The sequence below is a fragment of the Miscanthus floridulus genome, chromosome 2 (genome assembly GCF_019320115.1).
Source record: "Miscanthus floridulus cultivar M001 chromosome 2, ASM1932011v1, whole genome shotgun sequence".
Lineage (NCBI taxonomy): Eukaryota > Viridiplantae > Streptophyta > Magnoliopsida > Poales > Poaceae > Miscanthus > Miscanthus floridulus.
This window is the reverse complement of record NC_089581.1, coordinates 166660176-166685562: the sequence shown is the minus strand read 5'-3', so window position 1 is coordinate 166685562 and position 25387 is coordinate 166660176. Positions and strand designations below refer to the sequence as shown.

At 48.9% G+C, this 25387-nt stretch overlaps 1 protein-coding gene across 2 annotated transcripts; it reads right to left on the bottom strand.

Moving 5' to 3' along the window:
- Positions 1 to 16: 16 nt before the first annotated feature.
- On the bottom strand, positions 17 to 23631 carry LOC136535596 (MADS-box transcription factor 47-like). Of its 2 annotated transcripts, none has more exons than XM_066527908.1 (9): positions 23394 to 23631; positions 23005 to 23236; positions 8533 to 8614; positions 8343 to 8404; positions 1138 to 1237; positions 1009 to 1050; positions 747 to 788; positions 498 to 655; positions 17 to 345 (listed from the first exon to the last, which is right to left on the bottom strand). In XM_066527908.1, exons 2-9 carry the CDS (start codon positions 23190 to 23192, stop codon positions 321 to 323), a joined length of 699 nt encoding a protein of 232 aa, XP_066384005.1. In that variant the 5' UTR covers positions 23193 to 23236; positions 23394 to 23631; the 3' UTR covers positions 17 to 320. The 2 variants fall into 2 exon arrangements, with proteins under 2 accessions (XP_066384005.1, XP_066384006.1); XM_066527909.1 differs by having other exon boundaries at positions 498 to 649; positions 23394 to 23629.
- Between the last annotated feature and the right edge of the window lie 1756 nt (positions 23632 to 25387).

Genomic DNA, 25387 nt, shown 5'->3' with positions numbered 1-25387 from the left:
GGAAGTTATTTGCAGGGACTGGAATAACTTCTAACGATGATCATGCTGTATAACAAAAGCACGAGCTGCAGGTAACATGGTTTGCAGGGGGATTATACGAGTACTAAAAACAGAGGACAGAACACGGACTGCAGGTAGCATCCTAACGGGTACCCGTTATGTTCACTTTCAGAATACACACATCATACAGCACTCGAATGCCTTATTTTGATGCGACGCGTTGGTCACTAATCCAGCAATCCTGCTCCTCAATTCAGAAGAGAGAGGGCAAGTAATCGGCACCGCTCCGCTACCGAACATGTCAAATTTCCTGATTTCCATCACTTCGAGCTGAAGAATGGTAGCCTACAGTATGCAGATTCATATGTTTAGTGCTATTTCCATATGCGTTATCTCACGAGTCACCAGCATATTTACATGGAATTTCTGATGTGCGTTGGCTTGAGATGAACACGTTATCTGATGTGAGGTCTGCTGGGGAAGAACTCTGGACTCACCCGAGCCTGAGCGATGTATCGGAGCAGTCGTCAGTGTCTGTTGATGGGCGCTGATAGGATGTGTTTGTCACAGATTCAGATGACTGCCCTTCCTCATACACAATTTCTGAATCGACGCCAAGCTGCGTCTCCATCCTTGCCATCCGGGTCACCTGCAGCTTCAGATCGCCATAGCTTAAGCACCGAGACATCGCTCGAAACAAATGAAGAGCAGAATGGAAAACTCAGCAGGGGAGAGCAGGAATTTACTTGCTCCTTCAGCCTTGAATTCTCCTCGATCAGTTCCATTCTCTGTTCAACAACACAACTGACGCTGTCAGAAGGCAGGAAACGGGATCTGGCTGAACGTAATGTGAAAGATTTCAGTTGCATCTTTTATCAGGTGGTGAGGTGCTGAAATTTCTCTGAAGTTTTCCACACAGTTGATTAAGCTGCAGCGCTAGCCTAGGTCTGAAGCATCTTGTTTAGAAATAAATTAACTAAAGCAGTTTGAAAAGGGAGTTATGCTTGCCTTTCTTTCCAGACCGCTGATCTCGTCAAGGATTTTTTGGCTCTACAATTTTGACAGGGAAAGAGATGATTATGCTATGCAGCATTACTGTACAGTCTGATGCTGTCACAACTCACGAGTATCAGATACCTTGGTTTTGAGTACAGAGCCGAGGCCGGATTCAAGGGTCTTCTCAAGCTCTTGCAGCTGTTGGACGCTCAGCCTTTGGAGCTCCTCTCCTCTCATCTGCCTGAAGAGAATTAACGGTTACTTTTACAACATGATGATCACCTATTTTATCAAAAAACAGTCGTTTCCACACATTTCTTTAAATTTTTTTTGTAATTTTTACAACGACTAAACAAAAATAATAGAAAGAAAGGTAAGCAATAGTCCAATAAGTGACTTACTATCTTAAAGGCGATCAAGGAGGAACCAAAACATACATCATAAAACGACCGAACTACCAAACAAGAAAAACAAAGGCTACAGCCAAAAACTCTCACACAAGACAAAAGAAACCCTACAACCTAGACCTCCAACAAATACAATAAAACAAGCATGTGAGAGGCGGCGATGAGACAACCAAGCAGCAAGTGAATATACCGCAACAAGAGAACAACCACCAGCACGAGTCCGGTCCTCTGCCACCTTCGCTCCACGAGCAAAGACGGAGCCACCAAAAACTCCGCAACAGGAGAGCAACCGCCTCAGCCCATAAGGATGACCAAGCAACAACAGTAACCATAACTAATAAGCAGACACAAAAACACCACAAGCGTTACCAAGCAATAACCAGAAAGTAGCCTTCATAGCACCACAACAACGACCAAGCAACATCTAGAGAGCCCATCGCAAGAGAGCAGCTAGCTCCACAAGCGACAACCAAGGAACAAACACCGAACTAAATAGAGACGACCACACAACAAGGAGTCCACAATAGTGACTAAGTAGTAACCAGAGCCCACGGTGAGAGAGCAGCCGCTTTAGGTCCACAAGTGATTACCAAGCAACAATTACCAGCGAGTAGTGGGGAAGACGACGACCTCGTACCTAAGCTACTAGCAATGGTAGAGTGGAGTAGTTCTCAAGATAATGCTTCTTAGAAGGACATAACCCACAAGGCGGTGTCATTGTTCATCCGACAAAAGTGAACTAGGTTTTCACCTAGGGAACATAGGTGGAATGCGGTTTCATAACAATGCCCCCAACAAGGTGAATGATGCCTGAGAGTGTCATCATTGTCGGCCTCATCCAGAGCTAGGTAGGGCTTTCATGACTATCCTCTAACCTATGCACCAAACAACCCTAGGGCACAAAACTACATCGGCGACCAAAATCTGGCTAGGGTTTTCACCATACACCCCCCATGACATATCCTCTACCCTAAGCACCAAACAACACTAGGGCACATAATTTCAGCAATGGCCACATCCCAAGGCTAAGCAAAGAAAGGATGAACAACCAACGCAACAACCCCTTGGTGGACTCTTCACCTAACAGAACCAAAGGGTGTATGTAAGGATGGCAATGGGTAAATCCCCATTGGGTATGGCCACCTCAGACCCATCCCCGCCATAAAAATTTGGTACCGCCAGAATACCCATACCCGCCATGGGTGGGGAGTTTTTCCCAGACCCATACCCGGCCGGGTAAATCATACCCAGCGGGTCACCCGTACCCGCCAACAATTTATTCACGCACATGAAAATCAACAATTCAACAGCAGACCGGTCCACCCTAGCTATCACGGCTAGTACTCATTTTTTTCAATCTGTATGACATAATAAGAATGAATGTTAATAAAAAAAGATGCTATAAAAAATATCAAACATAACAGGTATGGTAGGACATGGGAAACAAGCAAAATCTGTCAATTTGTTCTATTTGAACTGCGTACATATGGCAATAGGGGAATTGGTAATTGCACAACACGGCAGTACAACTGAGGAGCTAGGATAGCTATGTCACTAAAAATAGGAAAAAATAAAGTTATTTTAGCGGTATACTAACTGGATGCAATGCTATATTGCCTATGTGCATGCATCGTCATGATGTCCATAGTAAAATGTTTCTGTATGTCAAGATGAAATAAAAAATTTAGGTATGCCAATAAACAAAACCTGAAAGTAAAGACATGGTGATATGGTGGGTTTGACAGACATGGCAGGATATGCTTTGGTTCATTTAAACTAGAAGAAGCATATACTCAAAATAAATACAATCTGGCACTAGCACTATTGTTCTTGAGTTTACTTACATCAGTGGCTGCAGCAACTTGCGGCTAGTACTAGGAAGCCGAGTATTAGTTACTGCACCACCTCCACCCGAAGATGTGGCTGCAGAAGAGGAGCGACGGCCAAAAGGAGCAGCAACACCTTCCCGAGATGAAGCCAGAGAAAGAGGGGGTCAGCCGTCCTTTTGCTTCATCTTCTCCACGGCCGCAGTAACCCCGGTCCTTTTCTTCTCCTTGGTGGTGGTGTTCTTGGACTTGGATGTATGAGCGGCGCCGTTCTTCGGATCCGCTGCAGGAGCGTCGGCGGCGACTTCAACTTGGACCTCCGGATCTTGCAGCTTCAGAGTGTTCACGGCGTCGACGAGCTCGAGATCTAGGCGGCTTCAGGTGGACACCATCTTCCAGGACCTCCACGAAATCCCTTGACGCCGGAGTGAAGGAGTTGGTTAGTGCGGGGGGAAAGAGGCAAAGGAGCGCAGAGGGCCGAGCGCCTCTGCAGTGCTGCGCTTGCAAGTGCAAAGAATATGATATGAAGGGGATTAGGGGAAGGGGAACAGGGCAATCACCGTTCTTGCTCGAGTTGCTCCGTCGCCTGCATGGCGTGGCGAGTTCCTGGCGCTTCGATGCGATGCGAATACGCGAGACGCCGAGACGAGGTCACGAGGGGCGAGCGGGCAGCGTAGTTTTTTTTCGGCGGCGGCGGCGTTTTTTTTGGTGAGTGGTGATTGCGGTGCCAGGCTGCCAGCGCCGAGACGAGGTAACGACGCGCTTTACTCACGCGCCTATTTTTTTCGGCGGCGGGAGGCCAGGTGTCAAGCCTCCCTCGAGCGGTCGAGGGCTCCAGCGGCCAAGTCGCCAAGCGGGACTGGCGGGTGAACCTAGGGTTTTACATGGGCTAGTGGGCTTATTTTGTTTTTGGCCGGGTATTTTTCACCCATGGGTAAATGGGTACGGGGATTGCTGGAACATACCCATACCCACGTACCCGATGGGTGAAGGGTTTGGTCCATTTACGTACCCGTGGGTAGTGTGTTTAGTCCATATTTAGATCCTAATGGAGTAAATACCCGTCGGGTATCGGGTCGCGGGTCCCCATTGCCATCTTTAGGTGTATGGTGACCAAGATAGCCCCTGACCCCCCAAGAACGTGAACTATGCCTACGGGCACAATAACTAGCGACGCTGGCAAAAACTTGCTAGAGCTTTCGCTTGTGACCTCTGTAACACGGATAAGTCAATGAGGGGCCGTATCGTGTATCGGATACGTATCCGATACGGATACGCCCCCGATACGTCTCCGATACGTATCCTCCAAGTATCTCATTTTTTAAAATTTTTGGAATATTGAGTACGTGACCGGATACGTATCCACCTCTGGGATACGGCCCAGCCCAACAAACGTTCCTGATCTCCCCGAGTCCCCGTCACGACGCCTCGCACGGTCGCAACTCGCACCGCCGCCTGCGCACACGCGCGCCGCCACCTGCACAGGGGTTGCGCCCCACTCGCCGACCGCCGGCGACGAGCCTCCACCCCCTCCGTGCCATCAATCAACTTCTTCACCTCCAAACTGTCGCGCTGATGAGCACCTACCAGTCCGCCATAGCCACGGCCAGCATCGCCGCCTCCTATGCAAGGATGCACCACCGCTCGCCGGCCGCCGGCGACGAGCCTCCGCTCCGTCCGAGGCATCATTTGACTTCTCCCCTCCTCCAAACTGCCGCACTGGGGAGCACCCACCAGTCCACCATGGCCGCAGCCAGCTCCCTCAATGCAGGGGAGAGATGCAGGGGAGAGGACAATTCAACAACAAAGCAAGCTCCTGGCGACATCCCATGAGTACATCCCCTTCCCCATTCTTGATCTACTCTGCTGCAGTTCTTGTTGCTTGGTTTTGTTTGTACCCTCCCTGATTAGTATTGGCCATACTTGATTGCTTGCATGCAGTAGATGACCTCTCCAAATTTGGGTCCTAGCATCGGGTCTATGGCCACCGGCCACAACCACAACATACGATAGGGGGGCTCTCTGTTCCTGACTTCTCGTGTTCTAGAATTTTAGTAATTGCGGATTCATCCAGTAAGGTTGGACTTGGATCATCTGTGAAAACAAGAAACCTACAAGGTAATCTGGTGATGTATATATCACGTATGATTGCATGTAGAGTACTGAACTAATGATTAATTGATTAGTGATTACTCAAGTTATAGACTTTCAGAATTTTAATTCACATTATTACTTATTTATTAAAAAAATTGTAAAACGTATCCAGTATCCGTATCCTTCCGATACCGATACGCGTATCCATATCCGTGCTGCATAGCTTGTGACACCCCAAACCTTACCATGCGCAAGACCAACATGACCACAGGCACCATAACGACAGGGAATCCACAATGAATATGAGTTCACACAGGGTAGAAAGAACAACCAAGAGGACCCACATTGCCAGCTTCGCACCAACGCAAGAGGAGAACCACGAAGGGGTGTAGCCCTCCCTACAATGGTACTAGCGTACAATGGATGGCACAGGCCCACAACCATAGTAAGGAGATAGTAGTGTGGAAGCTTAGGCTCTATCAACGGCAAACGAACACAGCCATGACCAAAGCGTTATGGATAAAAAACGACCACAACCAAAGTGACTTGGAGCTACGAGGAACATGCAAGGAGCAAGACGGGGATGTTGGAGGCTCATTGCATGATAGCAACAGAGACATCTATGGAAGACGACCACCACCACAAGAAGAGCGTGACCAAGGACACAACCATTTACCAGCATGAACCACCCAAGGATACATCCCAACACAACATCGAAACTCGGCCGGTGACTAATAGCGCGACCACCCTATGAGATGAAGTGACATATTCGAATGTGGACATGCCTTCCTAGTGCAAAACTGCAATGACCAACAACCAAATAGGCGCCATAGCTCCATCCCACCACAGAACCACAAAAAGGAGATGCTGACAACAACCAAACACGAGCACATAGCTCCACTCCATTGTAGAACCATGCAAGGACATAACGGATCCAGACAGAATCATGCCACCTACGCAGGCACTGCTGACTAACTGTACAACAAGGCTAGCCCAGCATTTTTTGGCCTCATGGTCGCCGTGATGGTCCGCATGGAGGTCCCCCATGCCGACCGCACCCCCCGGGCCATCCTTGTGTTGAGGACCCTGAGGTTCCATAATAACACTCCCGGAACTAGGAGGGCAAGTGACAACAACGACATATCCAGGCTAGAGTCGCCCATGTCTGATCATCTAGACCCGACGACAACAAATCTTGCATTGGCCAGCATGGGCCTAGGGCCAAGGGGAAGTGGGAGTGAAGGAGAAGGAAAGGGGAAAGCACATGCAATGGTGGACCAGAGGAGGAAGTGAGGAGGGACGAGAGTGTGCGATGACTGGCTACCACCAGTGGCGACGGGCGAAGACATAGGGTTAGCTGGTGAGGCTCGATCGATTGGGGCAGGCAAGAGAGACATTGTGGAGAGGATTACGGTGAGAAAAATAATAACCATAATTTAGCAAATAATTATATTCAAGAATGGTTATTTGTTTGTTGTGGGTTGATTCAGGTTGGAAGTTTAGGGTGTTGTACTTTGGTCTTGCTGGTGTCCCTATATCCATATGTATGGTTCTTAGGCCAAGTTTTTGCTTTGTAAATTGAACCAACTCTTTTTCTACCTACGGTGAACAACTTGATACTACTACAGAAACAATTTGTCACTGAGGTCAAATGGATTTGTTGAGGTGAAATCTGCGCATGCCTCTATGAAAAGGTCTTTAGAAATCAAGCATTTGTAGGGTTGCGCCATCTTAGTCCCTAGAAATTGATTTCCATGCTCGGTGGCCCCTAGAAATATTTTCCATAGAATCACACAAAGGAAAACAACACAAATAAGGAAAATAATTTTCTCATGCCCAAGCAACTACCTCATAAGCCAGTACTATTTTTTTTTTCAAGAAATGCACGTACATGCATCCTCGAGGATTTGAATCCATATGACCTCAAGTCCTCTGTAACCCCTTCACTTGTGACTAGATATCAGGAGCTATTATTAGGATTTGAATCCATGATCTCAAGTCCCTATGATCCCTTCACTTGTGACTACATATCAGGAGCTATTCTTTTGTATTAACTTGTCTGGATCTTTTTGGAATATTTATGCCCTTAGGCAATATCAAATGAAAAAAATTGTCGGCTCTTATCAAGCACTACAACTTTAGTTTAAAGCGTGCCTCCATTCGAGGCCATTTGAAATATTAAAAACATGAAATTAAGTTTTTTTTTAAAAAAAATGAATATTTGGGTCTAGCAATTTCAAATGAAAATAAATATTTGGGTCCCCTAAATAATTTCAAATGAAAAAGTTGCCGACTACAAATTTTATGTCTTTTCAAGTTGTACAATTTTGATATAAAATTTGTCTTCATCCAACTTTTTTGAAAAACATATGATTTATTTGCGCGTTAACTATTTCTAGAAAGAACCACCTTATCAATGGGCGTTGAAAAATCTAAAAAAGCCAATTAGTCATTAGCATTTTGCGGGGCAGGCCGAAAAAGGCCAGATTCATTTTGGGCGAAAAATCCATGGGCAGGTCCGAGCCCGAGCTTAGGCAGGCCGCTTGGTAATTTTTAGTAGAAAGATCGACAATTGAAATTCATACCTTTTTTGGGGATTGTGCTTTGTTGTCTAGGCCCTGTCCAATAAGAGATGCGGGTTGAGCTAAGCCTAACGGGCTCGGGCCTGATCTTGGACTGAAATGCTCGGGTCTAACCGTTCCTAGAAATGTCTATTTTCAAAGGCAGTCGGTGAGTTACCAATCACCCCTAGAGTTTCTAAGGCGGTCTACATATTAGCTGAGCCACTCTATTGGATTTTCAGGGGCGTCTGAAAATCATCACAATAATCTCTATGAAACAATGGGACTGTTCTAAATCATTTGTATAGTAGAGAGAACTCTGTGTCCTTCTTGAGGTTGCTAAAATAAAAAAGAAGGGTTTTGTCCCAAAAGATAAAACTGGCAGGTGCATGTAGATTATAGTCCTGCTTTTGAACTACATGCGTATGTGTAAATTAAATTGTAGGATAGATGTGCACCTGAGCTTAAGGCTGGTTTCAGCAAGCTCCTCCTTTAGCCTTGCACAAGTGCCGTCATCAATCTGTAACACACACATCACAGAAACGAAAGCTGTTAGTACACACATCATTGTACCCATTCTGCCATTGAGTTTGTGTCCGCAAATTGGAGTAATAAACGTTAACAATTACAGGATGAATTCTAGCTCACATGTGACTGCAGCTGAGACGGCGCTTCGGACTTCTGGAGATTCTTGGAATGGGAGTCGTACCGATCGATTACCTGCTTCATGCTGCACAAATATTGAGCAGATCAACTGATCAGCTGACTGCACAGTTTAGTAAAGATTAAATAATACGACTAACTGACGTACTTCAGATAAAGATGATGGCTTCAATACCAAGGCAATTTGTTTCAGCAACTAGATGTAAGTACTGTTTTTCTAGAAACCCATATTAAGTAGGCCATGCTTCTGGGCATGGAGATATCGTCAGGTCTACACGCGAAATCTGGGAGGCTAGTACTGATAGGATTCCTGATCCTACCAGCAACGTTGCGTAGCTTGTATGGGTGTGAGGGAGGAGCAGGCCTGGAGCCTCGCTGCCGGCGGCTGAGCGCCGTCGCGAGGTTTGCAGGCGTGGGAAGATGACAGGGGGTGGCTAGGGCAAATCCCGGCTCCCTGGGGAAGCCGGAAACAATTAAGATTGTTTCTGCTTAATTCTCAATAATCCCAATTACAATAATTTATACTCTAAAATATCCTTTTACGAAATAACCCTCAAGCTAATAGGTAAATATTAATTTACTGTAAACAATAACTAAACGGGCCTATTCAGCCACTATTGGACCGGTTGCGCCTCTTATACTGTATACCGGTCATAACATCTCTTCCCTCCTCGGCAAACAGCTCGTCCTCGAGCTGGACCTCAGGATATTGCTCCTTGAATTCTTCCAGCGGCTCCCATGTCGCATCATCCACTAGAAGCCCTTGCCACTGGACAAGAACGCGCCACTCGCCGCGACGGAGTTGAGCGCGCAGCACCCGCTCAGGCGCTTGAAGAAGGCGGCCATCCTGCACCGGCGGAAGAGGAACTGGAGCAGCCGGGGGAGCTCCCGTGTAGGCCTTGAGCTGACTGACATGGAATACGTCATGAAGGCGAGCGCCGGCAGGAAGTTGTAGACGGTAGGCCACCGGCCCGATGCGCTCGAGCACCATGAACGGCCCAGCGTATCGTGGCCGGAGCTTGCCCTTGGAGTGTGCGACGAGGACCTGCATAGGACGGTGGAGGCGGCGCAGCAGCACCCAGGCGCCCACCGCGAAGGACACGTCGCGATGATGCTCGTCATAGTACCGCTTGGCGTACTGCTGTGCCTGAAGGAGACGCTCCCGGACCTCCTCTAGGAACGCGTCGCGATCACGAAGCATCGTGTCAGCCGCCTGAGTCTGAGCCGCCCCATGCTGGAGCGGAAGGAGAGGCGGTGGGGGGCGGCCATAGACCACCTCGAACGGCGTTGCCCGGAGCGCCGTCTGGAAGGACGTGTTGTAGCAGTACTCCACCCAAGAAAGCCAGTCGACCCAGGAGCGAGGACGATCCCCGGTGACGCAGCGTAGGTACATCACGATGATCTGGTTGACCACCTCGGACTGCCCATCTGTCTGTGGATGGAAAGTCGTACTCAAGCGCTGCTTCACGCCTGAAAGCTTAAAGAGATCACGCCACAAATTGCTGGTGAAGACGGGGTCGCGATCGCTGACGATGGAGGTGGGGAAGTCGTGGAGGCGCACAATGCCATCGAAGAATGCACGCGCCACTGACGCAGCCGTGTAGGGGTGGCTGAGGGCGATGAAGTGCGCGTACTTGGAGAACCGATCAACCACCGTTAGGATGACCGATTTGCCATGCACCTTGGGGAGGCCATCGACGAAGTCCATAGAGATGTCCGCCCACACCTGCGATGGAACAGCCAGGGGCTGGAGCAACCCCGCTGGGTGCGTTGTTGGCGTCTTGTTCCGCTGGCACGTGTCGCAAGAGCGGACACAGTCCTGCACCAGTACGCGGTCACCTGGGAAGTAGAAGTCTTGGCGGAGACGAACAAGGGTCTTCTGTATGCCCTCATGGCCGGCCTTGTGTGCCAGCGCCACCACCTGGGGACGTAGGTCGCCATGTGCCGGGATGAAGACACGCTTGCCGTGGAGCAGCAGACCGTCCTCGGCGCGCCACGGAGCATCCAGCGCCCCGCTGGTCAGCTGCTGGAGGAGTTCACCGACCTCCTGGTCCAGCGCCAATGCTGCCCTGATGTCGTAGAGACGGAAGGAGGGCCCGGACACAGCCATCGCCGTGGGGCCGTCCTCGTCACGGCGGGAGAGCGCATCGGCGGCGGTGTTGAGGCGCCCCGGCCGGTACTCGACGTGAAGTCGAACCCGAATAACTTGCTGAGCCACTGATGTTGAGGAACAGTGGACAACCATTGATCGAGGAGGAACTTCAAGCTGTAGTGGTCGGTGCGGACGAGGAAGCGGCGGCCCCAGAGGTACGACCGCCAATGGCGCACAGCCTGGACCAAGCCGATGAGCTCGCGCTCGTAAGCCGCCAGCTTGATGTGACGGGCAGCGAACGGCCGACTAAAGAAGGCCAGGGGACCCGCCCCCTAGTGCAGCACCGCGCCGAAGCCGGTGTCGGAGGCGTCGCAGTCGACCACGAACTGGCGATCAAAGTCCGGCATCTGCAACACAAGCGCCGATGATAAAGCGCGCTTGAGGCTGGAGAACGCCTCGTCAGCCGCCTCATCCCAAGCGAACGCCTCCTTGCGCAGGAGACGTGTGAGGGGCGCAGCGATGGAACCGAAATCTTTAATGAACTTTCTGTAGTAGCCGGCCAGCCCCAAGAAGCCCCGTACGCCGCGGGGTGAGCGGGGGGCCGGCCAAGCTGCGACCGCCTCCACCTTGTCGCTGTCCATGGCGATGCCGTCTTTGGAGATGACGTGGCCCAAGTAGGCCACGGAGGAGGCGGCGAAGGAGCACTTGGACCTCTTTAGAAAGATACCATGCGCGCGAAGGGCGCTGAGGACGAGGCCGACGTGCTGGAGATGTGCTGCCCACGATGTGCTGTAGATGAGGATGTCGTCAAAGAAAACCAGCACAAACCTGCGGAGGAATGGGCGAAGGACGTCGTTCATCAGCGCCTGGAAGGTTGCCGGCGCATTGCAAAGGCCAAACGGCATGACCAGGAACTCGAAGTGCCCCTGGTGAGTGCGGAACGCTGTCTTGGCGATGTCCTCAGGGTCCATGCGCACCTGATGATAGCCCAAACGGAGGTCAAGCTTGGTGAAGTACTTGGCGCCGTGGAGTTCATCGAGAAGCTCATCGACCACCGGAATCGGGAACTTGTCCTTTGATGTTTTATCGTTGAGAGCCCTGTAGTCGATGCAGAAGCGCCAGGAGGCATCCGCCTTCCTGACCAGAAGGACAGGGGCAGAGAATGGGGACGTAGAGGGCCGGATGATGCCCTGTTCCAGCATGATGGCGCATTGACGAGCTCATCCTTCTGCAGCTGTGGATACCGGTACGGCCTGACCGCCACAGGTGCCGTGCCAGGAAGGAGATGGATCCGATGGTCGTATGGCCGCCCGGGCGGCAAGCCGTGCGGCTCCTCAAAGACGGCGCCGTGCTGCTGTAGTAGTCTGTCCAACAAGGGCCGAGGCTGGTCGGCTGCGTCCGCGACCAGCAGGTGTTGAGGCATCGGTGGAGAGCCCTCGCACTGCCAAGTAATGCGTCGGTTGTCCCGCTGGAAGGACACTGTGTGGGCGTCGAAGTCCCAGGTGAGGGGCCCCAAGGTGCGCAAGAAGTCAACGCCGAGGATGAAGTCGAAGCAGCCCAACGCAAGGCCGACGCAGGTGACAGGGTACGACGCGCCACCGATGGAGAGTGGAATGTCACGGCCGATCCCCTCGCACGGCAGGCGCTCCCCGCTGGCGACGGTGACATGGAGGTGCGCGGCACCCGAGGAAGAGAGCCCCAAACGGCGCATCACGTGGCCCTGGAGGAACGTATGCGTGGACCCGGTGTCCAGCAAGGCGAGGAGTCGTTCGTCCTTCAGCGACACAGGCAGGAGCATTGTGTTTTCCGTTCGAATGCCTGCGAGAGCATACATCGAGACAAGGGCATTAGCTGTAGGCTCCTCTGTCGGAGTAGCCGAATCCTCCGGTGGCACAGCCCCTTCGTCTTCTGCGGTCGCGTATTCGTCGACGGTCTCGAGGTAGAAAAGGCGCTTGCACACGTGTCCCCGCGCATACTGCTCGTCCCAATTGAAGCAGAGACCCTGGCGTCGCCGCTCCAATTGTTCCGCCGGAGTCAGACGCCGAAAGCGTGGCTGACCGGTGGCCGCAGGAGACAGGGCCGGCGGCTGGGTGGCAGGGGCCCCTCCCGTTGCTGGTGCAGCAATGGACGGCCGTGGTGGTGGTCGCCCACCCCGCTGCTGTGGCGGCTGCGCCGGCATGAAGGCCGCCGCGCGGTGCTCGAAGGCCCGCGCGAGGTACATCGCGGTCTGCAGGTCAGGCGGGTGCTGCAGCTCGACGTCCACCTGGATGTGCTCCGAAAGACCGCCGACGTAGAGCTCGGCCTTCTGCCGTGGGTTCAGATCACGCGCGTGGCAGAGAACCGCGTTGTAGCGGTTGGAGTACTCCTGTACCGAGGAAGTGAAGGGCAGCCGCGCGAGTTGAGCGAGTCGTGTGCCCTGCGTTGGGGGCCCGAAGCGGAGTTGGCACAAGGCGCGAAAACGATCCCAAGCTGGCATGCCTTCATCCTGCTCCAGCGCGTAGTACCACGTCTGGGCGTCTCCGCGGAGGTGGTACAAGACGAGCCAGGTTCGGTCTGAGTCCAGGGTTCGCTGTCCGCGGAAGAATTGATCGCAGTGGTTCAACCAATTGAGTGGGTCGGCGCTACCATGAAACGTCGGAAACTCCAGCTTGTAGAAACGCGGGGGCGCGTGTGCTCCTTGGACAGCTGCGGCGGCGGGAGCGCCACCCTCCATGGCGATAGCCACTGCTGCGTCGTTCCCCGAGGGCAGCGCAGCCGAGGATGGGGCGCCTCTGTAGTAGAGGTTACCCGCAGCGTCACCGTAGAATACGCCGGGGGTGAGAGGCAGGGACACATCCCCACCCGCAAAGGCATGCGGTGGTGGCGCCGTCGACGTTGAAGTGGCCATGGTGTAGATCGGAGCGGCTGCGGAGCCCGCCATCGCCCATGACGGGATTGGTGACGGCGATGGCGGCCACGGGAGCATGTGGAGGGGGAGTCCCGTGCTCGGAAGCACCGGCAGACTCACGGGCGGCACCGCCGCGGAGTGATCTGCGGTTGCGGCGGCCGGCGCGGGAAGGGTGGGTTGCGGCGGGGGCGGTGGAGGCAATGACACTGGCGGAGGATGTTGCTGCGTGAGCCCCGTCCACGCGGCCTGCATCGCCGCGATACTCCGGTTCATCACGACCATATTCGCCGACATCTCGGAGACAACCTCGGCGAGGGAGTCCAGCGTAAGGGGCCGGGCACCTGAGGACGCGGGGGAGGCGGCCGCAGAGGATACCGCCGACACGGCGGCGGAAGAGGACTGCGGTAGCGGAGGGGTTGGGGGAAAACTGGACTGCGGCAGCGGAGGGAGTGGAGAACCTGACATCTCTGATACCAGGTTGATAGGATTCCTGATCCTACCAGCAACGTTGCGTAGCTTGTATGGGTGTGAGGGAGGAGGAGCAGGCCTGGAGCCTTGCGGCCGGTGGCTGGGCGCCGTCGCGAGGTTTGCAGGCGTGGGAAGATGACGGGGCGGCTAGGGCAAATCCCGGCTCCCTGGGAAGCCGGAAACAATTAAGATTGTTTCTGCTTAATTCTCATTAATCCCAATTACAATAATTTATACTCTAAAATATCCTTTTACAAAATAACCCTCAAGCTAATAGGTAAATATTAATTTACTGTAAACAATAACTAAACGGGCCTATTCAGCCACTATTGGACCGGTTGCGCCTCTTATACTGTATACCGGTCATAACAAGTACTGTTGCGTAACTATTGATATTTCATGCACTGAACCGGGGATTTTATTCAGGCCTACTTCGTCCAGCTTACATGCATCACAGCAAAAAGCCTCATAACTTGTAGTATTAATCAGGAGAAAATATGTAGCAATGGTGTTCCTAGTGTTAAACGTTAAGAAAATCTTAACTACCTGCTTAAACTTTATGCACTGCAACGGTCAGCAGACACTTTGCATTTTCGTTAGCAGATTGGTGATTCTAAATTTTTCGGTTAATAGTGTTTGGCTGAAAATATTTTTTAAAACAAAAACATCATCCATGCCACAACAAAATTGTATGCCTATTATAAAATGCTTCGCCTGAATATTGAAGGTATAGACACCTACAGTGAAATGGCGTGTAACAAAAGCAAATGACGAGTTGTGTTCATCCTATCTTCACATCAGACTGCCCAGGCGGGGCCAGTAATGCTAACCTTTATATCGTGTTAGTAAATGCCCACTGCCTTTTGACACCCACTCTCCGGGCAAACGTGGAACGAAGTACGATGCACAAATTCCTTCAGATAGGATTGGTCAATCTTTTTCACTAGCCCTCCTGATGAATGATGTCATCATGCACAGGCAGCTAGTGCCAGTGATTTAAAATCACACTGTTTGACACGAAATGACTAGACTAATGTAACACCCTAAAAATTTCATGTTTTTAAAATAGGTTAAAATGATTTAATTTGGTATTTTTGTTCATAAAAATAATAGGAAAAATAATATTTTTCATTAAATTAAAATCTATCATAAGGCTTAGCAAATTTTTTGTGCATTCATGCTGACACATATGTTTTATTGTACTGTGTGGATTTGACCAAAGTTCAAATCATTTCAAACTAAGTTTGAAAATGAATTTGAAAATAGAATTCAGAAAAAGAAAAGAAATAAAAAGAAAAAACTCTCACTCTCACTCCCTCTCACTGGTTTTTGGCCTGCTGGTCCAGCCACAAAGCCCATCTCCCTTCTCTTTGCAGGCCGGCCCAGCTCCCCATTTTTCTCTTCCCCGCGGCATTTCCCCGTTCTCCTCCCGTAGCGGCCCATCGCGCACGCCGGCCCAACTGCCCTGCACCGCGTCTCCCCGCGCGTTCCCCTCTCCTCTCTCTTTGCCAGACCGGGCCCACGCGTCAGCAGGAGTCCTCTTCCTCCCCGAGTCGTCGTCGACCCGAAGTCTGCTCCGCCGTCGCCGAGAGCCCCACGCCGCCACGCCTCCATGCCTTGTCGTGCGCGCCAAGCTCCCTGGCCTTAAATAGTAGACCTACGACCACCGCCTCCCTACCAAGCCCTAGAGCAAGCCGCATCGCCTCCACCTGAGTCGTCGCGCCGTTAGCCGCTTCGCTGCCACTGTAAGCCGATCCCACGATTCGCGTCGAGTTTGCGAAGCCGCCGAGCCCCTTATTTCTTCTTTTCTCGCTCTAGCTCGCTCGCGCCGCGTCGCCGAACCTTCACCGGAGCTCGCCGTCCGCCCTGCCGCGCTGCCCGACGCTGTAGACCCGCCTTCGACCACAAGAAGGCCCTAGGTGAGTTCACCTTTTTCTCCTCTTGTTCCCTGTGCTCTCGACTCGTCAAACTGTGGCCTCTAGGGCCCAAACCGAGCGCTCCGGCAAGCTTCTTGTCGCCGGTAATGGAGCTCCGTCGCGTCGGCTTTCTTCTCCGGCCGGTGACTCTCTCCCTCGATTCTAATCTGAGCCGTCCATCTTAGATCTAACGGCCGTGATCGTACCATACCGGTTCGGCCGACAGTTTTTCAAAAGAGCCCTTGCATTTTTGTAGATTAGAACCCACCGTCCCTGTACTTTTGCTAAAGAGACCCTCGACTTTTGAATAATCTAACCCACAGTCCATGATGCACTTCCTGAATATGTTTTCCTATTCTGAAAGCATAGTTTCTTTCTAGTAGATTCAAAATACGTTTTCATCTATTTACAGTTTTGCCACTATTTTCTCTAAGCCATAACTTCTCCGTTTTAACTCCGATTTGATCCGTTCAAGTTGCGTTACATTCGTAATTGAGTAATCTACATATTTATACTACTGTTAAATATGTTTTCAACTTTTAAAATTCGAGGTTAGATTTAATCTATTGTTTTATTAAAGGAAATCTTGTTTAATTCATACCTTTTTCGTTATAGCTCCGATTAGAGTGTTTTTCGCGTCTGTGTGATCGTAGTAACGTGTAGAACATCATTAAAACCTTTTTACTTGTTGTTTATTATGTTTGGTGTATTATTCTAATTTAGTTCTATTGTTTGCTTCGTGTATGATTGCATGGATGCTTGTGTGGTGTTCTATGATCATGTCCAGTCGGTGAGCTTTGCGTTGGTGATATAGAAAAAGTTGGTGATACACAAGAAGTCTTTTTGAGGTTACAATTCAATAGAAGAAGATCAGAGTTTTAAGGCAAGTATAGCATGTGATCTTCCTTGTTGTCCTATACACCTTTAATCATTTAATTCATGCTGCATGTGTCTACCTTGATTACCACTAAGGATTTCCTAATACTTTGTACTTTGTGCCTTGATTCCTATGGGGTATTGCATTTGGTAGTATGATGCTAGTGCTCAAAGTAAAGCCATGATCTTGTAACTTGACTAATGGTATATTCAATAAACACTACAAGATGCTTTTTAGCAACATGGAACAAGGGGGCTAGAGCATTAGGCTATTTAATGGCGCTCTAGATTCCTCTCCCTAAGGACTTATTTGTAAGCGAACATTCGGGACTTACAGTACAGCTGTGAGGGCTACATGGCTCTAGCTTTAGCTCAATATGAGGACTGGATTGTTAGTGGTTACCTTTATTGGCATAAGAATGGATTGACGAATCGGGTATAGTGCGGCTTCTGTCCCCTTGTATATAGGCTACGCGTCATTGTGCCATCGGGAAGGGAGGCTCGACATCTGTTTGCCGAGTGAATCTAATGGCCATAACTTGTTAGACGATCCTTTAAAAAGCTTTATAGTGAACCCTGCCGACCTTCCTTGGTAGTGGATCAAGAGGTTGGCCGCCTCGGACGAAAGGGTAAATTACGACTCACAGTAAAAGTGTACTACCTCTGTAGAGTGTAAAACTGGTATATCAGCTGTGCTCACAGTCACGAGCGACCTTGGACTCTTACGAAATAGATGATAAACACTGATAATACTAATGATAAAGATGATCACTAATGATTACTGTTTATGCTATTCATTATTCATGTTAACCTGACCATGTGTTTATATGGGCTTATGAATAAACTTGTTGCCACCCAATTGTTAAAAGATGATTCATTATAAGCTAATCGCAATTAAACCAGTGTTAGCCTTTTGAGCCTCATGAACCCCATGTTATATTTGTTGAGTACGACATGTACTTACGCTTGCTTTACTTTTTAAATCTTTAAAAAAATCTCGGATGGGTACCAGATTGCTAGAGTTTGGAGGAAATAGGCTTATGATCAACCAGTCAATTGCCCCTGTGTAATTGGAGTCTTCACCCAAAGATCGGAGTTGTATTTATGTTGTTTGCTGTTTAAGGTTATATCTCTTCTAATAATACGTTATATTAAGTATTGTCTTTTGATATTACCCTTATTTATAGCTATATGTGAGATTTGACTTCCTGGGCTCACATATGGTGTGTATCTGGTTTTGTTCTTAAAACCGGGTGCTACAACTAATTTCTCTGTGCATGAATTTCTATGGATATAAAAAACAAATGTTAACGGTTGTAACAAATGCAATTCGCTCAATTTTAAATTTGATCAAATCTATATAAAAATATATACCAATATTTATATATCAACTAAGTATTAATAAATTAATTATAGAATATATTTTTATAGTAAACATATTTAGGGGCATAAATGTTGATACTATTTTATATAAATGTATAATTAAATTTTAAAAATTGTCTTGATTCATATAAAAAATATTATTTTTTAGACCGAGTACACAGTACATGCTTGGCCACCATATCTAAAATTAAACTGTCGTATTTCCTCAGCAAGTATTTAATCCCCCACCCCCCTGGTTTAGATCAATTCATGACACTCAGATCTGAGTAGTCGTCATGGTATAGTGATAGTTAAGGCTCCAAAAAGGCTGACTTCAACGCTTACTGCTGTAATATAATATAATATAAATTGAATATTAGGGCAGTCCTAATGAGATGACTAGAATATAGTTTCTATAGGATTAGCTAGGATGCCAAGGAAGTAAAATGGTGTTGTAGTATTGGAATTAAAACAAGGTGAGCGAAGGGAAATGGTTTCTTATACAAGAAAGTCTACACGGAAAACTAGATTAAATATGGGCCTGTTCGGCTGGTATTAAAACCAGCTGATAAACCGGCTGAAGCTGATTTGTTGTGAGAGAAAAATATTATAGATTCTAGCTGATAAGCCGACTGATAAGTTCAAGCGAACAGGCGGGTGGATGATAGCAGAGAAAAGATAGTGGATTGGCTGAAAAAATATTTTGTAGAATTATATATTGGAAATACAGTTTCTATGTATAGAGTCTATATAATGTAAATATAAAAACATTTTTTTTATTGGGATTGCCTTTACTCAACATTTTTAGCGTCAAGGACATGCTTCATTCATTGTCAAACACTTGCCATGTTATACTTCAATCATCACAATTCTTAGGCAATGTTTGGCTGTGGTGCGACACACAATTTCTTAGCACCTTTGTCTCGCATGTCATTTACTTATTTTTTTATCAAGTTTATCACAATATAATGCATGATATGAGATTGTGTTACTGGTAAAAAAAACTATTTATACATTGGTTCAGAACTTTTTTTGTAACCATGTGTTGTGAAAAAACCTTACAGCTAGCCTCTTCGCTACCTGCAGCGTTTCACAGCTCTAGCTACAGACATGACAGCGAATTTAAGTTGCTACACAGTTGCAGCGGCTGCAAGCTACACTGAACTAAAACCAGGCTGCAGGTAGCTTGCATATAACAAAAATAGAAACAAAAAATTACACCAAAGGCTGCTAGTGCTAGGTGGCCACCACTACTAATGAGTGACACCATTTTATATATGGTTTGTAGCACTTGAACTTGCAAGGCCCACACCACTCGTGTTACGCGAACCAACAGAGGAAATGCACATGTCTTATATAAAGATGTCTATAATGGTAATGGGATTATGAACATTATGATAAAATATCAAACTAGATGCCAAAACAAGATGAACTATTTATATGGCTTATTTTGGAACCAGAAAAGGTCCAAATTACTTCCATCAATAAGTTCAGCCAATGTCCAGACAATCTACTAAACTAATGTTTGATTTTATTTACTTCCTCCAACTATTTCAGCTGGTGCAGTTACCCACAAGATTTTTTATCCAAAGTTGAGAGCATTTTACTACCATATATGTTATCGAGACTTAAGTGATGAGAAAAGCTCAACTGAAGATAGCTTACGTGTGCCCAAACTCATCATTGTAAAAAGACAGTTTTAAATTTGAGTAAGCAGAAGCCCACAGTTAATCGTTTATGTTATGATACATAAACAACATGCAATTTAAGCTCTATTTCATTGGAAAATATGGACAACATAAACCTTAACTACTACTTCATCTGTCCTAGAACATAAGAGGTTTCCATATGTCCTAAGTCAAATCATCTAAAATTTGACCTAGACAAAAGTATTAATATTTAAGACATCAAGGAGGTAAATTATGAAAATGTTTTTATAGTAGTATATAAAATGAAACTCATTTGATATTGTAAATATTGTTATACTTATTTTTTATGGACTTAGTAAATCTCTAATATTTCAAAACTGAGGGAGTGGAAGTTAAAACAAAATGGCAGGTACCTCGGATTAGGTGTTAAGTACGAAATGAAGTATCACATTTTTCCCTTTTTTTTCTTAGGGTGAAAACGATATCAATCATGTAAGTCGCATGAACATTCCGAGGCATTTCCTGGCAAGCCCGGGATACATGTGGAGAAAGCTCTGACCAGCTAGAAAGCATTTCTAAGTAGGATGTCCGGGTTATTTGCACGATCCACATCGACGGTGAAGTCAAAAGAAATGTAAACGTGCATTAAAAAATGGAAATGGAAACGTGGTAGACGAACAAGAGCAATAGAAGAAACATGGAAATCGAAGCAGCTTGTACAAAAGGTGCAGAAAAAATTTAGTTGCAGATCAGAACGAAGGCTTGTGGCATCTACCTTTTCTCAAAGAGCATCTGTTTTTTACTGGTCACACTGCCAAAAGAGAGAACCCTCCCCTCCATCTGTCTACTCTCTTCCACACATTCCAAGTTCTTTTAGTATTATATACTCCCTCCGTTAAAAGAAAATACACACTTTTTAGGGTCATTTTTTATTTTTAACTAGATTTATAAAAATATATCTCTTAATATATTTGTTATATTATAAGAATATATGATCTATTATTATCTGGTAGTTATTACACATCATATATATTAGTATATTTTTATATATATGCTCAAACTTAAAAAGTTTGACTCCTAAAAAAATAAGAGTGCATTCTTTAGGGACGGCAAGAGTAGGAGAAGAGCAGTGAAAAAAGGTCATTGCAATGTTGAAAGCATATCGTATATTCTATCTCAATTCACATCAATAGATGAAACCTTGATAAGAAATTAGATATGATGAAATCACACTGACTGATCAACATGCCCTTTTTTGGGGTGGGTTACTGAAAGTATTGCCTAATTACTTGAAAGTATCATTACCTTGAAAGCAATTAATCAGGTGAATTTACCACTAACCTTGAAGTATATCATTATGCGGATAGAAAAAAGAATAACACTAATTAATATTAATAAAAGAGTGAAATACACTGGCGGCCCTTTAACTTGTCGGCCTGTGCCAGTCCGGTCCACGAACTTGCAAACGCAGAAAATGGGCCCCTGAACTTATCAAGTTGTTCACTGCAGGTCCATTTCCCATCCGGCGCGGCCTCCAGGCGACGTGGCAGCGCCAGCGTGGCGGACGAAGCACGTGAGCCGCACGTTTCAATACCGAACACAGCGGGGTGGCGCTGCATCCACACTGTTTGGTGGACCGGGAGGCGCGAGACGCAGCGGCGCCCATGGCCGGCAACGGCGAGCTCGGCGGGGTGGCGCTGTGGAGCGCTAGCGCCTGTGCGGGTTACACGGGGGTGATGAGCGTGACGAGGCGAACTCGCCTAGGACATTCCCGCGGTGGAGGACGTTCGGAAGCGGCAGTACGTGCGGTAAGGCGGCTCGGCCGCGGCGGCGCAGCTCCGGCGAGCCAGAGTGACGCGCAGAGAGGGAGAGGAAGAGCGCGGGAGCACTGGAGGGTGCCTTAGCACGCCCCAAAGCTCGTCGACAAGCTCGCGTCTACTGGAAAGCGGCAAAGGAGAACGACGTTGCTGCTAGCTCGAGATGAGGCGGCGGCGCCTGTAGAGCGAGAGAGGGAGCACGAGGAGAAGCGAAGTGAGTGCGGAGTGCTCACGCGACACTCTGGGCACCATTTTAGAGGGAGAGATAGACCGCGGGAGGAGAGGAAAGGCCGGTCAAGGAGCTCGGCTCCATGCCGACAATGGGGGATCTCTGACTCGGCGCTGCGGGATGAGCGACTCGTGGCGAGAGGCTACGGCGCGTAGAAAGGGTCCGCGCGGGATGCTCGGTCGTGCAGGGGACGTGGGAGAAGGGCGCGGCCAGGTGTGGTCCAAGCGCTGTCGGCGACGGCGTTCGTCCCGTGAGGAGCGGGAGGTAGGGGGCAACCTTGATGTGAGGGGCCTACATTGAAACGTGCGGCTCACGTGCTTCATCCGCCACGCTGGCGCTGCCACGTCGCCTAGAGGCCGCGCCGGATGGAAAATGGACCTGCGGTGAACAAGTTGACAAATTCATGGGTCCATTTTCCGCGTTTGCAACTTCGTGGACCGGACTGGCACATGCCGAAAGTTAAAAGGCCACCAGTGTATTTCACTCTTAATAAAATCTGAATCTGTTAGGCAGCGACAGGATAAATCCAGGGACAATGGTTTTTTTCCCCAATCCTAGCTTAGAACAGGCGAGCACCACGAAGCAAGCATATGAGAATCTCTGGAAAATGGGGGTAAAACATGACACCCCAAAGACACATAATCGATATCGAAACGACAGTGGGGAAAAGAACTTATTGGCGAATAAGCAAGAACTTTCTCCTTTGATCAACAGAACGACCGGCAGGAGTTGCTTAATCATACAATGAAATATCGACCATCAAATATCAATCCACATGTGACATGTCGTAGACAAGCTTGGTTCCAGAAAAGGCACAGCGGATCAGCCGCATACCCAAGTTGTTGGAGACAGGGAGACAAGAATCCCCGATCTCAAGAAATAGAGAAATCAGGTTTCTAATTGCGAAATTAACCGATCAATCAATTAAGACGTCCAATTAAAGAAGAACAAATACGGAATAGAAATTAGGGCATCCAGTACTAAGATGTAGGTCTAAGCCCCAGACGAGATGGAAGAACGAAATTAAAATCCAAGAGCTAGCGGAGTCCCAAACGCATCGATCAATAAACCAAGAACAATCGCAGCGCAGGAGGAAGATGACCGGCCGGATGGCAGCCGTGGCACGGCGCAAGGTCTATATATATATCCATAGATAGGTACCTGGAGCTTGCAAAGTGGAAGAGTTTGCCGGTGGCGGAGAAGACGACGAGGCCGACCTCGGCGTCGCAGAGGATGGAGAGCTCCTCGGCCTTCTTAAACAGCCCCCGCCGCCTCTTGGAGAAGGTCACCTGCCTCGCCGCCAGGTTGTCGATCCTCCGTATCGCTATCCGCTCCCGCTTCCCGGCCATCGTGCCTCTCTTGCTCTCCTCCACCGGCGGCGGCGCCGCTGCAGCTGCCAACAATCACAAGAAGACGAGAGAGCACAGGAAGAGATGAGGTGGTAATTTGACCAAGCAAAAGAAAAGAAGAGGAAGGACGAAAAGCAAGCGGAGCGAGGGAGATGAACCCTAGCTAGCTGCCGGAAAAGCCACGGCGACAGCAATCCTTACAGGTGTTGGAGTAGATCTGCGGCGCGCTTCGGGAGCAGTCCAGAGGCTGGTAGTGGTAGGAGTATCTTGCGCAAAGGACCAGTGAGCAACTGCCTACTACTCCTATTTATGGAACAGACGCATAAACTAGCCAATGGCGACGAGAGAGAAGCGAGAGTGAGGATGGATGAGGACGGCCGCGTTGGCGCAGCGGCAGCATGAACAGAAGCCTAGCCAGGCAGCAAGCGCTCAGTATAGGATGAGGGTGTAGGACAGCGTCGTACGAAGGAGCAGTAGCTTTTTATGGCAAAGGCCACGGTGGTGCCTGCTACGGTGCCGCTCCGATCCCCCAGGCCGATGGAGCCAGGTGTCTGCCACGAGGTGGTCAGGGGAGAGTGGCCCCCTACCCTCCGCGCCATTGGTCAGCGCGTCACCTCATCCCTGCTCCGTTGTTGCCTGTCGCGTCCAGCTGTTGCTTCAGCTTGTGAGAGAGCGAGAGGATGCTGGTGCTGAAATTGAAAGGTCACCGTATCCGCTCTACACCGTGTTGCTGCTCCTGTATGTACGCCGGACGCCGCCTCTGCGTCTGGCGGTCTGATCTCTTGAAGCCTTTGGTACTCCACTGTAGGCATCCTTTTTTTACTCTCCTCCGAAGATACTGTTTTGGGGTGTTTTTCTCGGTAGGGAGGAAGGCCGAAGAGGTTGCGCTGCCAATGTGCCCGTGCCTACCACAGTACCACCTGTGCCTTGGCTTTTGCCATCACGGCTAGTCGTAGCTATCTCTCCGGCCGTCCGGTGGTAGGACACGCAGCGGCGGATCCAAAGGGGGCTGGCCCCCAGTCCTCTAATTTTTTTTTTATTTCAAGCCTAATCACTATAATAAAAATTTAATTTCACCATTAAATTTTCATGTAAATTAACATCTTTATTGTTTTAGCCCTTTCTTATCCCCCATCGTGCATCCGCCACTGAGGACACGCTTATCATATATCTCTCCAAACGTGTCTCCTTGCTAGGAGTACTAGTAGGTTACACCACACCGAAGAGTCAAAAAAAAAAAAAAGCAAAAAAAAAAAACTTCGCTAGAGCATCTTATTAACTAGATTGATTAAAGTCCTGTTAGGCACGATTCCAGCTGTGGCAAGCAGCTTCAGCGAAAAAGCTAGAGGAGCCATATTAAACGCTTTAGGAGTGGAAGCCGTTTTCTGATGAACAGTAGATGAGTCTTTTCTGATGAACGTTTTAAGATTAGAAGCGGTAGTCACAAAAAAGTAAGGACTTGTTTGGCCGGGCTCCCGGTAGCTCCGGCTCTGGCTGACACCCTACGACGAACACTGTAGCAGCGGAGCTGCTTTTCACTCCCCCACCTTTTTTCTCTTACTGCAGCACGGTTACTGTTCACGGAGCCAGTGAAGCTCCAATTCCTGGCTCCTCCGGCTCCGGTTCTGACACGCTACAGTGCGTGAACAGTGTAGAAGCCGAAGCCTCTTGGAGCCGTACCAAACAAGTCCTAACTTCTCAAGTGATATGACTCTTTCATAGAAGCCCTGTCAAACCAGGCGTGCTCCGACTCCTCTATTATAGCGTCATTGGACAACTATTGTAGCAAAGCTAGAGGAGCCACCTATCGAGTATCAGTATCAGGGATACCTAGAAGAAAGAAGATAATGGCCACGAACGCTAACTTCCTCGTATGGTCAAGAGCGTATCTTGGTCTCTTCCGGCTCCGAGGACACGGGCCCCGAGGACGCGGGACCCAGGTCACCCGACTCCAAGGGCGCAGGCTCCGTCTCGCCCGACCTCTCGGGCGAGAGCCCCGTCACGTTTGACCCCGAGGGTGCGGGCTTCACCTCGCTCGACTCCTCGGACGCGGGCTTCACCTCGCCCGATCCTTCGAACGGGGATTCCGCCTCGCCCGACGGAGGTCCGTACCACCCCCAACCACTACGGATCTAAGAGTACAAGTCTAGGATCAAACTTCTGACGCCAGAAGGGGAGCAGGCGTGTCTTGACGT